Source organism: Rhodnius prolixus, unplaced genomic scaffold, assembly GCF_049639745.1.
Source record: "Rhodnius prolixus isolate KJV_2025 unplaced genomic scaffold, Rpr scaffold_3, whole genome shotgun sequence".
NCBI lineage: Eukaryota > Metazoa > Arthropoda > Insecta > Hemiptera > Reduviidae > Rhodnius > Rhodnius prolixus.
Genome location: NW_027411603.1, coordinates 13440001 through 13455934, shown reverse-complemented (window position 1 = coordinate 13455934; position 15934 = coordinate 13440001). Strand labels below are relative to the sequence as shown.

The 15934-nt window shown below is 30.8% G+C and overlaps 1 protein-coding gene and 1 long non-coding RNA gene across 13 annotated transcripts in view; one reads left to right on the top strand and one right to left on the bottom strand.

Moving 5' to 3' along the window:
- hyd (E3 ubiquitin-protein ligase hyd) overlaps positions 1-11161 on the top strand; it is a 45917-nt gene extending 34756 nt beyond the window's left edge. For 6 of the 9 annotated variants that reach the window (XM_074127461.1, XM_074127458.1, XM_074127464.1 and 3 more), the window contains 9 exons: positions 272-394; positions 3815-4060; positions 4142-4316; positions 4466-4724; positions 4817-5023; positions 5303-5450; positions 5544-5774; positions 7380-7602; positions 9480-11161. In XM_074127461.1, coding sequence (XP_073983562.1) covers positions 272-394; positions 3815-4060; positions 4142-4316; positions 4466-4724; positions 4817-5023; positions 5303-5450; positions 5544-5774; positions 7380-7592 — 1602 coding nt within the window. In that variant the 3' untranslated portion in view covers positions 7593-7602; positions 9480-11161. Of the gene's footprint in view, positions 1-271; positions 395-3814; positions 4061-4141; positions 4317-4465; positions 4725-4816; positions 5024-5302; positions 5451-5543; positions 5775-7379; positions 7604-8176; positions 8472-9479 lie in introns of those variants that run through there. The other 3 variants (XM_074127462.1, XM_074127459.1, XM_074127460.1) reach the window with 3 other exon arrangements.
- Positions 10578-15886, bottom strand: LOC141453841 (uncharacterized). 4 transcript variants are annotated; one of them, XR_012458244.1, is made up of 3 exons: positions 14217-15886; positions 12090-12456; positions 10578-11394 (listed from the first exon to the last, which is right to left on the bottom strand). It is a non-coding gene; the product is annotated as an uncharacterized lncRNA (long non-coding RNA). The 4 variants fall into 4 exon arrangements; XR_012458245.1 differs by lacking the exon at positions 10578-11394 and having other exon boundaries at positions 12252-12456; positions 14217-15477; positions 15548-15885; XR_012458246.1 differs by lacking the exon at positions 10578-11394 and having other exon boundaries at positions 12252-12456; positions 14217-15473; positions 15548-15885.
- Between the last annotated feature and the right edge of the window lie 48 nt (positions 15887-15934).

Here is a 15934-nt window from a genome sequence, read left to right as displayed (position 1 = left end):
TATTGGAAGCGGCAAAAATTATAATGCAATACAGAATATGTACCTTATGTGTTTCAATGTTCTGTTAACACACAAATTCTTCACCCATATGAAACATTTTGTAGCATTGAATGGGTCTGAAGGGTTTGATGTGGAATCTGAATCTGAACATTGGACACTGTCGCGAGTCTACCTCTTATTAAGAGAAATTAATGTAAAAATTTTATTTTCAATTTTTTTGTCTATTAATTTTATGCTTTAATATTTTTAATTGACGTATATTCTTCAACAGGCACTGTTAGCTAATGAAAAACTTCCAAATCTGGAAGGAGCACAAGTTGGTTCACGATCTCAGTATAATGTTTTATCAAGACTTGGTACAAGAGACCGAGACTCAAGAGGGCGTCGAATAATGGTAAATATTTTCTAAATTTTAATTAAATATTTTATTAAGTTAAGTTTATTAAAGGGTGGTAATATTTATTGTATTTATTTTGGAGAAGAAAACGTAATAGATACATTTAAAGGTTTGTAGGGTTTTAAGTATTGAATACTGACTGAGCAAGTACAAAGTTTGTTATCGTTGCTTTGAATTACGTTTAAACATGGCGATTTTTGAAACTAGCATTGTTGACTTAATAAACATTAGTAACTGGTTTAACAAAACTGTTAACTTCTGATCTTGTTTACTTCAGAGAAGTCTTACTTCTGATCTGGGTTAGATCAGAGTAGTGTAAAGTAACATATAACACTACCACCTCAAGACTCTATTTATAATGTCCTGTTGGGCTATTAATACTCCTTCATGCTAATAACGCAGATATTCTGCATGACTTAATCGAAGTGACGTAACATGGTTTGCCAGAAATGGCTGAACCCAAAAATTTTTTTAAAATTATTATTATTATTATTATTATTATTATTATTATTATTTTGCAATCAGTTCCTGTTTACGATATACTATAGCAAAAGTAAAAGGTATCTAACAAAAATATAAGTAAGTAAATAGCAGAAAATGTAGCACTTGGTACCACTTTCTCTCTTTTTCTGACGAGTAATGAGGATATCCCGCAAGTCTTAATCCAAGGGACGTAACATGGTTTGCCAGAAATGGCTGAACCCAGCCATGGTTTCTTGGCTTGTGACAGATAATTTCACTAACGTGAAGTCTGAACTCGTCAGGTTATGAGTAGATTTTAAAATGTGTTACTTATTGACAGATGTTTCTAAAATGTTTTTAATACGTTATCTTTATTTAACCTACCGATCATTTATTATTTGTCTTCATATTTTCTCGTGTCTTCGTATAATACGATATCGTATATAAATATACATATATATATGTATATCGCTCTCAACTTTATAAATTTTCTTGATGTTACATTTTTCTGATTGTAGAAAATTAAACGTGTTCTTGTCTTTTCTGAACGCGTTTTCCAGTCCTAAATTTAGGCATGCACATTTGCCAATGAAATAAAGTATTCTATGACAATTTATAGAAAATATCAATATATATTTATATAACAGTAGCGTTTTTCCTACACGCAATAATCCTTTAAGTAATTACTTATAGCAGTATTTTGCTGAGTTCAAAAAACTAAATTTTTAGTAAGGAAACACCTCCGGCATCCTTCTTTCAAAACTAAGGAAGAAAGTGTCGAGACGAACTGATTTCCTTTCTTGAGAAAATCATTGTGTTGATTTCATCTATGTTCACACTTCAACATTTCCTTTCTAAGTTCCTGAAGAAGAACGTGAAAGATATCCGTAACGTAGAACCAATTTCTTTAAAGAAAATATTGCATCTTAGCCCTAGTCAAATACTGCAACATGTATTGAAACAAAGCGTCACGTGCGATTAATTCATCACTTTAATTCATTACTTTCTACCAATGGTAATAAAGAAGTCCTTAGAAGCTAATCCTTCTGCTACTTATATAGGCGAGTAATGAGGATACCCAGCAAGTCTTAATCCAAGAGACGTAACATGGTTTGCCAGAAATGGCTGAACCCAACCATGGTTTCTTGGTTTGTGACGGAAAATTTCACACAAGTGAAGTCTGAGCTCGTTTGGATCATAAGTTGATTTTAGCATGGGTGACATGGTTTACATCTTAACAAATGATTCCAATTCTTTGGTTCGTTAAACATTTCATGCAATCTATTTTTTTCCTTTGTTCATCTTCTAAATCAAATCTATGAAAGTCTTTTTAAGTTTTTATGTTACATTTTTTTTTCGAGTTTCACATGATTTTTTTTTCCATCCGTTTCTGGATAAATGGACATTTTAGCAAAAGTATGAAAATAATAGTTTTAATAATTATATTAACATCTCAGTAGTATTTTTAACCATGAACTTCGTTAACTGGCGAGTAATGAGGATACCCAGCAAGTCTTAATCCAAGAGACGTAACATGGTTTGCCAGAAATGGCTGAACCCAACCATGGTTTCTTGGTTTGTGAAGATAAATTCGCACAAGTGAAGTCTGAGCTCGCTTAGATCATAGTTGATTTTAGCATGGGTTACATGCAACATATACATGGGCATGCATATGTTTACATGTTAACAAATGATCCCAATTCTTTCTTTGTCATATGGTCCGTAAAACATATTGTCTAACTTCTATTTTTCTTTTTTCTTTTTTGATCTTCACTTGGTCTGTTACTACGAATTCTATGACAGTCTCTTTAAATCGTAACGTTGTTTTGTTTGTGATTTTTCGTGTTATCGCTGGTTGGTTTTGTTTCTTTTCATTCATTTTTCATCAGAAATGCTTGTGCATTTCTAAATTGAAGGGCTTCTTTTTATTGTATCAATCATAGTGAAAAGTCAAATTTGAAGTTAGCCAAATAATCTTACTTTAGTCTTTTTAGACTTAAGAATTGCTTCAAATTATAACGCTGTCTTATTTTTATTCCTCTCTGAATAATAGTATTTATTTGAACGTTATCTTTCGAGTGTTGTTTGTAAAGAAAGAATAAAGTACTCCGGAGGACTATGTGAGGAAGACTAAAAAAAGACTGTGTGCCAATGATATCAAATGTAGTCGCGCTTTAAATTAAAATAAATATATAAATATTTGATGTCGATATATTTGGTTTTTACCTTGCAAAAAGTACTTACTTAGTAGCACTTTATGTCATGCTCTTGTATTTCTGCAGGCGAGTAATGAGGGAAACTCTACAAGTCTTAATCCAAGGGACGTAACATGGTTTGCCAGAAATGGCTGAACCCAGCCATGGTTTCTTGGCTTGTGACAGATACTTTCACTAACGTGAAGTCTGAACTCGTCTGGTCATGAGTAGATTCTTAAAATGTGTTACTTTTTGACAAATGTTTCTAAAACGTTTTTAATACGTTTTTAAATAAGAGATATAGGAGAGAAGAACTGGAAGCATTTAGGTTTTTAACAATAAACGTGAGTAAAGGTAACGGAAAACTCAGTCATGGTTTCATTGCAATAGACCTAGAAGTCTTCCTAATGCTGGGATTCAGTTTTGACACTATCAAAATTAAATAAAATACGTTGTTCAACGCAGAATTTTTCTTTTTTATTGATCGGTTGAAGCACCCTAAAAAAATTGAAACTTTATATATAATAGGCGCATCGACTGCTTTGTTCATTAGCGCCAGAAAAAATTTACTTAAATATTTCCTTTTTAAACGTTCTACTTAATTTTGTGGTAGTTGGCATATTACAATTTAGTTTACAAATTCTTGTGTTTTCTCTTCACATGGCAATGCTTATTTTTTGTATTTTCCTCTTTTTAAGTCAGATATTCCGGCAAAAAAATAATATTCCTGTATATATGATTATTTAATTAAATGTTTTAGACGAGATCATCTTCTTCACGTTGTAGAAGTCCAAGAAGGACTTTATCATTTGAAGCTAGATCATTTACACCCTCTAGCCAGCTGCTGGCTAATACAACTTCTGGGAGCTCAAGTGGAGGTAGCAGTAGTGGAGGAGCTAGTGGCAATACTTCCAACGGGACGAGTAGCAATAGTCAAGAGGCTGGTCAACTGAATGATCACCTTTCTTATCACCAGATAACTCTTGGAGAAAGGTTATATCCCAAGGTTGGTACACAGAATATAAATTCTTTATCTTACATTAGTTACCATTCAGTATGCTGATGGGTTTATTTATCTGTTTAATAGGTGCACAGTATGAGGCCTTCATTCGCCGCTAAAATAACTGGGATGCTTTTGGAATTGTCTCCCGCCCAACTGTTGATGTTACTGGCTTCAGAGGACGCGCTCAGAGCTAAAGTGGAAGAGGCAATGCAGATATTACTCGCACGAGGACACCAATTAGGCAATCACACATTACTTGGTTTGTAGTGATTTATATGTTTTAGAAAGGATTTTTGTTTTATTCACCACTGATCTCAGGTCATTGAAAAAAAACAAAACTTTATTCGGATACCTCCATTTGCTTGGAGAACTTTTTTTTTGTGTCCTAAAGATTTCTCTTATTAACAGAGATGGACCTCTTGTCTACCTCATCAGGTAAAAGCACCAGTGGGAGCGGAAGTAGCAGTACAGGTGGGAGTGCCGGTGGTGGAAGCGGTTCTACACCTAGCTTGGGAGGGGTTGGTGAGGCCACGACAGAAACAGTTGATGACACTGCCATTGAAGATAACGCACCACTCTTCTATGCTCCGGGTAAAAGAGGTTTTTATAGTCCTCGTCAGGGAAGAGCTTCGTTTGAAAGACTCAATGCTTTCAGGAATACTGGCAGGTTTGTGCTTTTTTTTTTATATATCCTATTTTGAATGCTATTGATGAATTATATAAATATTTTTGAAAACTCGTATTTTTATCCTTTTACAGGCTGATGGGTTTGTGTCTTCTGCAGAATGAACTTCTTCCTCTACTTTTAAATAGGCATGTGCTGAAGTTCATTTTGGGAAGGCAAATTAGGTTCCATGATTTGGCATTTTTTGATCCAGTTATGTACGAATCTTTAAGACAGCTAGTGATAGACGCTGAAACAAAACAAGGCAATTCTCTCTTCTCGGCACTTGATTTAACTTTCAGGTAAATTTGCCTTACTCTAAAAATAGTTCTTTTTCACGCTAAATGCAAAACAATTTAAAAGTCTGATGTGGTTACACGATTTTTACAATCTAAAACTATCAAGATTTTCATTAAACTTAGTTTCATTAAGTGAAAATTATTTTGTGAAGGTACTCTCTCCCCTTGAACGAAACACCAACCGTAAAGCCGTCATAATTTATATTTACTGCCAAGTTTCTTTGCTGTACCTTTCTAATATTATTATTTACTCAGTATTTTGTATCAAATGTTAAATTGCAGTATTGAGTTGAGTCCGGAAGAAGGGGGTGGAAGTATGGACTTAGTACCTGGTGGCAGAGACTTGGAAGTCACCGCAGCAAATGTGTACGATTATGTGCGGAAATACGCTGAATATAGGATGTATAAATCTCAACAAAAGGCTTTAGAAGTAAGTGCGCTTTTATCTTCAATTCTTTAATGATTCACTTACAAGCATTTACAAAATTTTTATATTTTTCAATCTTTTGTAAAATTGTTATAGGCTATTCGACAGGGCGTCTTTGATGTACTCCCTGCTGGCTCTCTAGATGGATTGACAGCAGAAGATTTGCGATTGTTATTGAATGGTGTAGGAGACATCAATGTTTCTGTGTTAATATCTTATACATCATTTAATGATGAATCTGGAGAAAGTTCGGAAAGACTTCTTAAGTTTAAGAGATGGTTATGGGCAATAGTTGAGAAAATGACTCACATGGAAAGAATGGATCTAGTAAGTATAGTACAAAATGAAGTAAATTTTACCACGAAAATATGCATTCAGATGCAAAAAAAAATTTAAAAAAGTCAAATTGATTATTTGAGATTTATGTTTTATGAATTGTTTATCATTTCCTAGGATATTTTGACAAAGTTAAAGTTTTTATTTGTGTTCTGTGGTTTAGAAAAGGGAAATTTAATAATTTCATAGAAAATAAATTAATTTCTCTAAAGAAGTCTGTTATTTACATTAGACAAGCACAGGGAGAGTAACTATAAATTTGTTACAAGGTTTAGTAATGCTGGGAAGGTTAAGTTAAGAGTTCGTTCTTAAATAAGGGCTCATCCAAAGCCTTCGCGCAGCACGTGGAATTAATAGAACCTTAGATTGGATTGCCTTAAGCCCTTAGAGATCTGTCAGTAATTCTTAAATTTATTCAACACTTGAGTTTGCTCATTAAGACAAAGCAACAAAGGAAAATTATCCAATTAAGAAGTCCAATATCACTTCGGGTGACTGTGGACTAAAGCTAACTTAGTTCAATACATGAACACCTTGTTGAATATTGAAGGAGAAATAAGTTCTATCTTTCAGCAAGGCGTCACCATTAACCGAGCGGTTAGAGGCGAGACCACAAAGCTAGTAAGTATTTGGTATTAGGTTCGATTCCTGACTTGGCCATAGATTTTATTTAATGGATAATATGAAAAATTTTCAGCAAAGTATGTTTGCTAGTCATCTCCGCCCGCGACATTTAATTTAGAAGTTAGCATGAATAAAAAATAGGCTTTACTTTTATTTATTTTTTTTACTATTATGCTGCAATTTTAAAGTGATCTACTGAAAGCTGTTGGGGACGATATTGATCTTTTTCATTACTCTCCTTGTGCCTAATCTGCCGTAATACCTGTTGCCTACAAAATGTAATAACAATAAAACTGCATTTGCCGTACGAAGTCACACGCGTAGTAACTTAGGTCTTCTTCCAATAATTTTACTGCTTGTTCACACCCTCGTCTAACGAATGAAAGAGATTTTAACAAACTTAAGGTTAAAGGTCAATGCAGTTCTGGGTAGCACTATTTGTAATCCACAGAACGCAGTAAATGAATAAAATCATGTTATTCAAATCTTACCTAAATGTATCAAATCAGAGGATGAAGTAATTTTGAGGATGTTTCAAAACAGATATTCCAGAAAATCAGATAACTTATGTTTGCAACTGATGTATCTTACCATCATTACTTTGAAGATATGAGGGTTGGTTAATAAATATATTTTGTACTTTTTTTTTAATTTTGTAAGGAAAGATTTAAGATTTAATTAGACTTCTCGTAATATGCAATTTCGGTGTAATGTGAAGTTTTGAGGGTAAATTTAGCAAAGCTATGTATATTTGAAATTCTGAGATTTAGGAAGTGTATAAATTAAACCTTGAGAAATGTAGGAAAAATAATTCGAGTGAGTGTCTACATAATAAGTGTTATATTTTAATATTACTAGTAATATATTCCTAGTTTTTATTGAAAATAAGGCTATTAGTTTTCATATTGTTGAACTAATAATCTAATAAATCTTGCTTCTGCAGTAAATTACATCGTTTTTGTGTTTCTAAAGGTTTATTTCTGGACTGGTTCACCTGCTTTACCCGCTTCAGAGGATGGTTTCCAACCGATGCCTTCTGTCACAATCAGACCTGCTGATGACACTCATCTCCCTACTGCCAACACGTGCATATCCAGACTGTATATACCATTATATTCCAGTAGAGCTGTACTCAGGCATAAACTTCTGCTAGCTATCAAGACGAAGAATTTTGGTTTTGTTTAACGCAACAAAAGTAAGAATTCAATATTTTGTTTTATACAATTCAGTTCCTGTTCTTCAAGATAGTATCAGTAAATTGTATTACTCTCCTTAATTAAGAATCTTTTTTGTTTCCTGATCGGACAAGATGAGTGTGGCTTGAAATTAAAAAAAAAATTATTTTACGAATTATATTTTTAAATATAAACTTAGGGAAATAACATCATATGGATACAACAATTAAGAAGAAAACAATCAGTTTTCAATTCAAAAATGAAAAGTTATTGCCTCCCTGGTGATTTCTTCTTTTTCCTACATGGTTCCTTCAAATTTAAAATTAATAAATCTAAACGCAAAATGGGGAATGAACTATTCTAGTCTTGTGCCATTAGTAGTAGCTTAAATCCGATGGGATCTGGAGATATTTTGAAACTAGTTTAGGATTCTGAGGTCGTAGCCCTTATTTTCTCCTAATGTGCAGAACGAATTTTTTTTTTCTTTGTTTTTGTTTTGAAAATGAGTGTCAATTTAAAGTTAAGGATTTAATTGATAATATCTCGTTTCTAATTTTTTTTTTTTTAGTTATAAAGTTTCGAAATTTTTTTCAGTTTTTTGCAAGTGCCGTTTGGAATTCAAATAAATATTTTTAAACTTGTGTCCTTAGTATAAATGTGGATGGAGAAAAATGAATATATTTCAAGAAAAAAAAAAAAAGTTTCCAATATTACGATTTGATTTTAGTCTTTCTAATAACAAGTTTTTTCAAATGAATTATATTTAAATTTGCAAAGACTTCTTTTTATAATTTATTAGCTATTTATTTAATGGAAAGACCTTGCGTGTCTAAATTTTGTAATTTTATTTGAATAAATTTAAAATAAAGTTCTATTGTACATATTAAAACAGCTTTTCTTAATATTTTCCTTCCCTATATTCTAAATGGCATTTGAAATTTTTAATAAACCTTTTTTTAAATAAACTTGTTATAAAACATTGCATTATCATTTATTATTTGAGAGTGCTTTTTGTTTGTAAAAAACATTTTATAAAAGCTTGAACTTGCATTTGTACTATGATGATGATGATCTAGAGCTATCTTTTATTAGAACGTGTTCCCCGTCTGTTCTTAATCTTGCAAGAGATTCTTTCTAGGGGTATAACTGAACCGAAATCTTACATCTAAATAGTTGATTGAATCCTCAGTTCCAAAAGCCTTACCAAAATTACACGAGCCCATTCACTATAAATCTGGTTTTTCTCTGTAAGGTCATATCATTTCTATACTGTGTTTGAAACCAACCGACGGGTGGGTAGATAGCACGCTGATTAAGAGCGTGGTCTAAGAAATCATACGACATAAACAGAGGGGTTTATATTCATTATAAGCCAATGAACTTAAGTTATAAATTTTATGTATCCCCCATTAAAATGTCAAATTGTTCAAATAAGTACTTTTGGGGAGAAAATACGGATTTTTTTTTAGTACGTGTATGTCCCGCTACATTCCTGTTAATTCTCTGGTGCATAACTGGTAATTTAGTCATAAGATTAAGAAATAAATATGAATAATGATTTAAGAAATCCACAAAATGAAAAAATAAAATAAAATACAAAATAATCTATTCTCCGAAAGTTAGCTGTTATCTAATTGATTAAACGTTTAATACTTTTAATTCGCGCTGATCATTAAGCCAGGAAAGAATCTTCATCATTTATCGCAAATAATTACATTTAAAATGACAGATACCTTGTTAAAACAAAACCCAAAATGGAAATTTCATTTTTATCAAACACTTTGTAAAGACTTGAGTTCTTTTTCTTTCTTTTTCTCCAGTAGCACTGTGATGATGTTGGTACTTGGAAATTCTAGTAAAAATATTTGTAAAATAATATTTTGTGTACTTGTTCTAGGTTTTAAAAGGCCAACTCGATAATTAAGAAACGATATAAAAAAAGTTATTCAGTCTGTGAAGAATATTCTAAGATTTAAGTTAAATTGTAGTATTAGTGATAATAAAGTTAGTTAAGGCGAATTATATATAAATATATATAATCTTTTAATAGACAAATTACAAACAAAAAAAAAGAATCAGAAAAATCTCATTCATATATTATTTGATAAGAAATGCGCTATCGTATATGAAAACTATTTGTATGTACGCCCTTAATAAATATACTTAAAATGCAAAAGATGTTAAAAATCTGACGATAACAATAAAAAAAATTAAGGATACGAGTGAGAAGACATATGTTTTTTTGTTTGAGTGAATTTCTTTACAAAATATTGTTCAGTTTTTATTTACCAACCAACGTGGATGAATATTTTAATGATTTAATAAGTAGATAAATTAAAAAAAGAAAAAAATAATTTTCGTTTATAATAAAGTTGCTTATGGATTTATATACAAAGCGTTATTGGCTGTTTCATTGTTCCTAAACGAATGTAATGAAAAAAATAAAATAAAATAAATAACTAAAAACAAACAGCTCTTGAATAGGAGGTTGTGTTAAACTAAATTGGTGGAGTGAATTTATTGTAAAAAGGCAATCTGAATGCCTTGGCTATCAGTATATACCCAAGAATCGCATCAGATGTGATTATACTGTAATATTATTTCTTTTTTCGTTTTTCCGCTAACTTTTAAGTTAATAAATTGTTAATTTTAATTTCTGCTTCTAACACACAATAGTTTTGGATATTATTTTTAAAAAAACAATGGAATTGGTTCGTAGTGAGATTAATTGATAATCAGTTTTAAATATAAAAGTTCGTTTCTTAATGATATAAGCTCGCAAAATTTACACCCATAATTTCTCGTAATTCCTTCAGACTCTCCTGTATTTTTTTTTTTTTTATTTCATTTTTGTTTAACGAAACTTTTGATGAACTATCTAGAAATGTAACATATAAAGATCTATTATATTTATGTAATTATTACTTTTTTGTGATTTCTTCTGTGGTTTTATATTTTTGTAAACACGTTTTAAACATGTACATAAAATTGTAACAATTTATTCCTTCTTTTTGAAAAAGAATTCCGTAGAAACTTACATATATATATTTAATATTAATATATAGATATACATATTAATATTATATAAATATATATATATTTAAAATTTATTGTTTCGATTAAATCTTCGTATCGCCATGAAATGGAATATTAAATTTTTTTTCTCTACTTTTACTTTTTGCGTATTCAACTACAGTCCATATAAATGCTTTTTATTTGTTGTACTAAGTAAATAACAAAATACGTAATAATTTGCAATAATAAAATTCTTTTTAAAAATATATATGTGGATGCTTGATGATTTCCAAAATTTGTGTTGGAAGCAAATGTTCCTAGATAATTTGTATTTACAAAACCAGAAACCTACCTTACTTCCAAATTCTGTTTTTAACTGAATTTTAAAGGAACATTTTCGAAACAATCTGCGAAAGATGATTATCTGAGTTGATAAGAAATTAAAATTTCAAATGAAAAGAGTTCGGTGAGCTATTTTTTTTTATTGCTCTTCAAAAAATTTGTGATTCACATTTATTAAATGGTAGGTGAAGCTGAACTACAATAAAGTTATTTTTAATTTTTTTTTTTTTTTTACTTACATTGTAGGCTGAGAAGTAATTATTCTTCAATTCCCTATAATTTTATTACCTCAGTAATAACATTAAAAATTATGCTTTAAAAAAATATAAAATACCTAGCAGCAAGAAGAGAAGGTTGTTGCAGCAAACAGAGATGACTAGCGGAACCGAGTTAAGGTGGCTAAGGCCCAGTATTGGGCTGTTGTGCCGATGATTATTATTATCATTTAGCAGCATCTGAAATATATTATAAAATACCGCTTATGTTGTTGGACCTTAAGTAGTGAAAACATTCAGATTACAATCCAGAAACGGATGGTGAAGCTATTTTGGCCTTATTAAGGGAACTAACGAAGAAAAAGATCAAGAATATGTGAAGTTTATGGTGTTTTAAGACAAGACGTCGTGGGCCCTCTTCTAACTTGCTTCTTTTCTATTCCTTCTTGTGTACTCTTCCTTCTTCGTTCTCGTTTGTCCTCTTCTAACTTTTGTTCTAGTCCTTTTCACTCTTATATTCTCCTTTTCATCTCCCTTCTCCATTCTCTTGCGTTTTCTTTTTTTCTTTAAGAATGAATCAGTTAATTGTATTTCTCTCCTTATTTATTGGAAGTTAATTTAAAACAGAAGAGTTAGTTTCTGTTGAAGAGTGGCTTCTCTTTTCTTAATTGTTCCTTCAAATAAATCCATAGAACGAAAATACGAATAACAATGGTAAAATGAAGTAATAATGAGTAATAAACTATTTCAACCCTGTATCTGTAGCATCCAAACTATTTTCTCACAAGATGTACAGGTAAATTCTGTTTTTAATATTAAGTTCGGTTATGAGTTTCAATCTTTCTAATGTGTTTTTCAAATTAATTACATAAAAATTTGTAGATTAAAAAAAATATGTAAAAAAAATGTATGGTTTATCGGATTGTCTTTCTTACCTTCTTCAAGAGTATATGGCATTAAAGAAAGGCAGGCATATTAAAATTTTATTTTGTACTATTTAATTATTATTTGCTACAAAGGAAATCCCTCAAGAATCAATTTTAAACGTCTAGAAAAAGAAAGTCATCTAAAATTAAGGCTGTTAATCTAAAAAAAAATTGAAATCGTAATGCTTAATGAAGCTTTTATTTTTCATAAAGTAACGGATTGCAAACAATATTGTAAAAGACCTGTTCTCTTTGTTCTCTTATACGCTATAATTTTCCTTCAAGCTTGTTACAGTTCCGTGTGAAAAATTTCAGTATGTAGCCTTTTATTTCTTTTAAACCATCTTTTTCTTCAGTGTTGGATCCTCTCTGCCTTCTGTTACGAATAAAAAAAAGTTTTTAATTCCTGTAAGTTCAAAAGGAAGAGGCAAAGATGGGACAAGAATATAGTCATATAATAAATGCGCTTCTATTTATGGGTCTAGAAAATATTCAATGCAATCAAGTTCTTACATTTTTTTTCTAATTTGGTAGGTCTAGTAAAGGTGTGTTATATTGCTAGAACTGAGATAGATTAATCAATTCGCTGTAGAGATTTTGATTTTGATTCCGTCTCGCAATACACTTGCTGATTAATCTCTAATCTACCTCGTGATGATGGTTGGAATTTCGAAATCGGTCTCAGGGATGCAATAATCATGCGTTTTACGACGAATAAAATCAAAGATATTTACATCCAATGTTCGTTTCAACTAAGTTCATGAACTAAGGATTAGTTCATTTGTTTTATCTACATTTTAGCCATTCCTCTAAAAAAAATGTTAAGTTCTTGGAGGTAAAGTTCATTAAAAAAATGAAAAACTGGTCCTGCCAAATAACTAATTTTAATATGGTGTAAGACGCTGATTTTATTAGACATGGATTGATTTTAGTGTTAAAACGAGGAATTAAAATCAAAGGTATTTTTAAAGGATTTAAATAATGAAACTAATCTTGAGTTAATGTTACAATCAATGCCAAATTACAGTTACAGTACGAATATCTATTAATTTGCTATATCCCCCCAAAATTAATACATTCTTCATTAGGCCCTAAACAACCCAATGTTTATTAAAGGAGTGTTTATGCTACCTGGCAGTAATATTTCAACCAAACATTTTCTCTAACAAAAATGCACTTTTCTTATTAATCGTAACAATTTCTTTTCTGCCTATTTTTCTTTTACTAGGCTTTTTAATTATTAATATATCAAATATATAATCTACTACATGTTTAAGGTGTATATGAAAGGATTAATAAAATAAAACAGACATTTTTGGAAAAAATTCAGTTAAGTAAGAAGTTCATTCAGGTAAGTGATGTTCACGGTTTGAAAATCTGTATTTATTCGGCATGTGCGCTAGTCGTTTAATCCCTATTTATACTGTGAAACAAAAGTATTTTAGAGGAAAGAATACTCATCGCCTCTCCCTAGAGTGCGCGTTATTGAATTGCCCTGGTAACGTATCTCAAATTAAAGCTAGTATTGAGCAATTTAAATATGAAGATTGCAGATTTAAAGAAAATCGTTTATGCATTTTTCTGAAATTTGCAAAAAAAAGAGAATGATGTATTTTATAAATTGGTGGTTCCAGTTAGTTTATAAATTATTCATCAACTTCAGTATTTTAGCTACACATTTAACTATCCTTTATAAGAGCTTTTTCCAATCGAGCACGAGACACTCGCTACAACGGCACGCAGTTTTTATAAGTATCGTTTATATATCTTTTTATATAAATATGTTCGGCCTCATTAAGCCATGAAATAGAGGAGGGAAGTTAAGATATTCTGAGAAATTCTGGCGTTTATTATTTGTTAATCAATAACAATAAATCGTTACTATCTTTTCTGAAGTTACAAATTAAAGAACATTGTTTCATGATCCATTAATTTTATTTTTTCTCCTTCGTAACTGAAGACATTTCGGTGTGCAGCTCAATAACATTTGGAAACCACGGTTTCATAACATTACACAAAACTGTACATTATATGGAAACTAGTCCTTTAGAACCCATACCTACAATATTATCGACAGATTTTAATTGAAATTCTACCATTAATTCTCATGCAAAATTATTGAAATTAAATTCTTACCATTATAATCAGCCACAGCCACAGCTTTCCAAGCAAAATATGCAACTGATGGATCACATTAGAATATAATTGGTTTGCAATCATCCTATTCGAAGATCAATAGTAAGTCGCCAGAAGGGCAAAATCGTCTAAAATCAGAATAATAAAAGAACATTCACAAGAAATAAGATTTTTTTTTGTCCATGGGTTCCCTTCATCAGTAATTTCTGTTTGTTATTCTATTACGCGCTAAATACATCAATGGAACTAGAAACCTTAAAGAAATTGACTTTTTTAAAAATTTTTTGGCTTTGACCCAAAAACTCTCATAATTTAAGGCCTTAAGAATTAGTAACCAACAGTAACAGTCAAATATTCATAACCATAAACTTTAGATTCATGGTCTGATTTTAATTCACAAGTATGGGTTTGTGAGTAGAAACGAAAATCTAATCACTTTTTTTTAAGGTATTCAACAGGAGCCAATCTCAAGCCAGTTTACCCAAAAGAATATTAATCACATTTTAATGGAATAAAATAAATAATTGCTTCTCTGTTTGAGAATAATGGGTTACAATACATTCGAAAGGCGATATTATCAGATTAAAAGGGCCATTGCCCTGAAACAACAGCCAAAAGAACTGTCACAATTCTTCTAGGTCTGTAGGAGACTCTTCCTAATTTGCAACATCCTAGGATTATTTTTTGTTCTAGTTCTAGATTTTCTAGTTCTTTTTTGCAATCTTCTCAAGGGTTGAAGTTTCATTTTGCAATTTAAATATTGTAGCACAATCTAACATGTCATAAATGTCAATAGTTCCTTCTTTCTTAGAGATATTGGAAAAATTATTCCCTCTAAAGGAGGCTGTCCTCAAGTCCTCAAACGAAAGAAGAATGGCCAGATAAATCTGTTTGCGGCAATCTAACTAATTTGATTGTATAAATATTACAATTCATTGTATTATAATTATAAATGTTATAAGTAATTTATTATATTGGCTAATAAACCAATTAGCCTAATTGGCTAATGTATCCTTTTCCACCAGCTCGGAGAAAACTCCGACGGGTCAACCCTATTAAAAAATTACCTCGTTACAACAACCGCTAAATAACCATTCTCGGGATTTTGCACATGACTCTAATAATATTATTATATAAAAATAATAGTGTTACTTAGCTGTCATCAAAGAAGAATAATTGAATTCAACACTAAAGAGAAGTTTTTGATAAAATCCACAGATCTTTTAGAAGCAGCAGTTTTTGTCTATATCCACACTTCTATCTAGGAAATAAAAAATAATAGTAATTTTTTAATAATAGTAAATTAAAACTGTTTTCATGAAAAGTTTTACCATTTGCTGTAGCTTTCTAAACAAAATATGCACCTAATGAATCACACTGGAATAATGTCGCTTTGTTATTATCCTATCTGAAAGTAAAAAAATTGAATTAAATAGAAATCGTGGCCAAAACAAATTCCTCTGCATATTATACCAACTAAAATAGCTGCAAAAGAAAAAGGTTATTGTTTGAAAACGTCGCCACTGGAGTGCTTTGGGAAACTGGAAAAAGCTAAAAAACCTTAAAACATTGTCAAAATATCAAATTTTGTATCAGGATATAGATGTGCATAGAGGTTCGTTTTGTTTACGTACGAGTGCTCTACTACTAGGAATTTGCAAAACAAAAGGTTATTTATTTACATTTATGTTTCCAAAAATCGCCACTGGAGTGCTCCG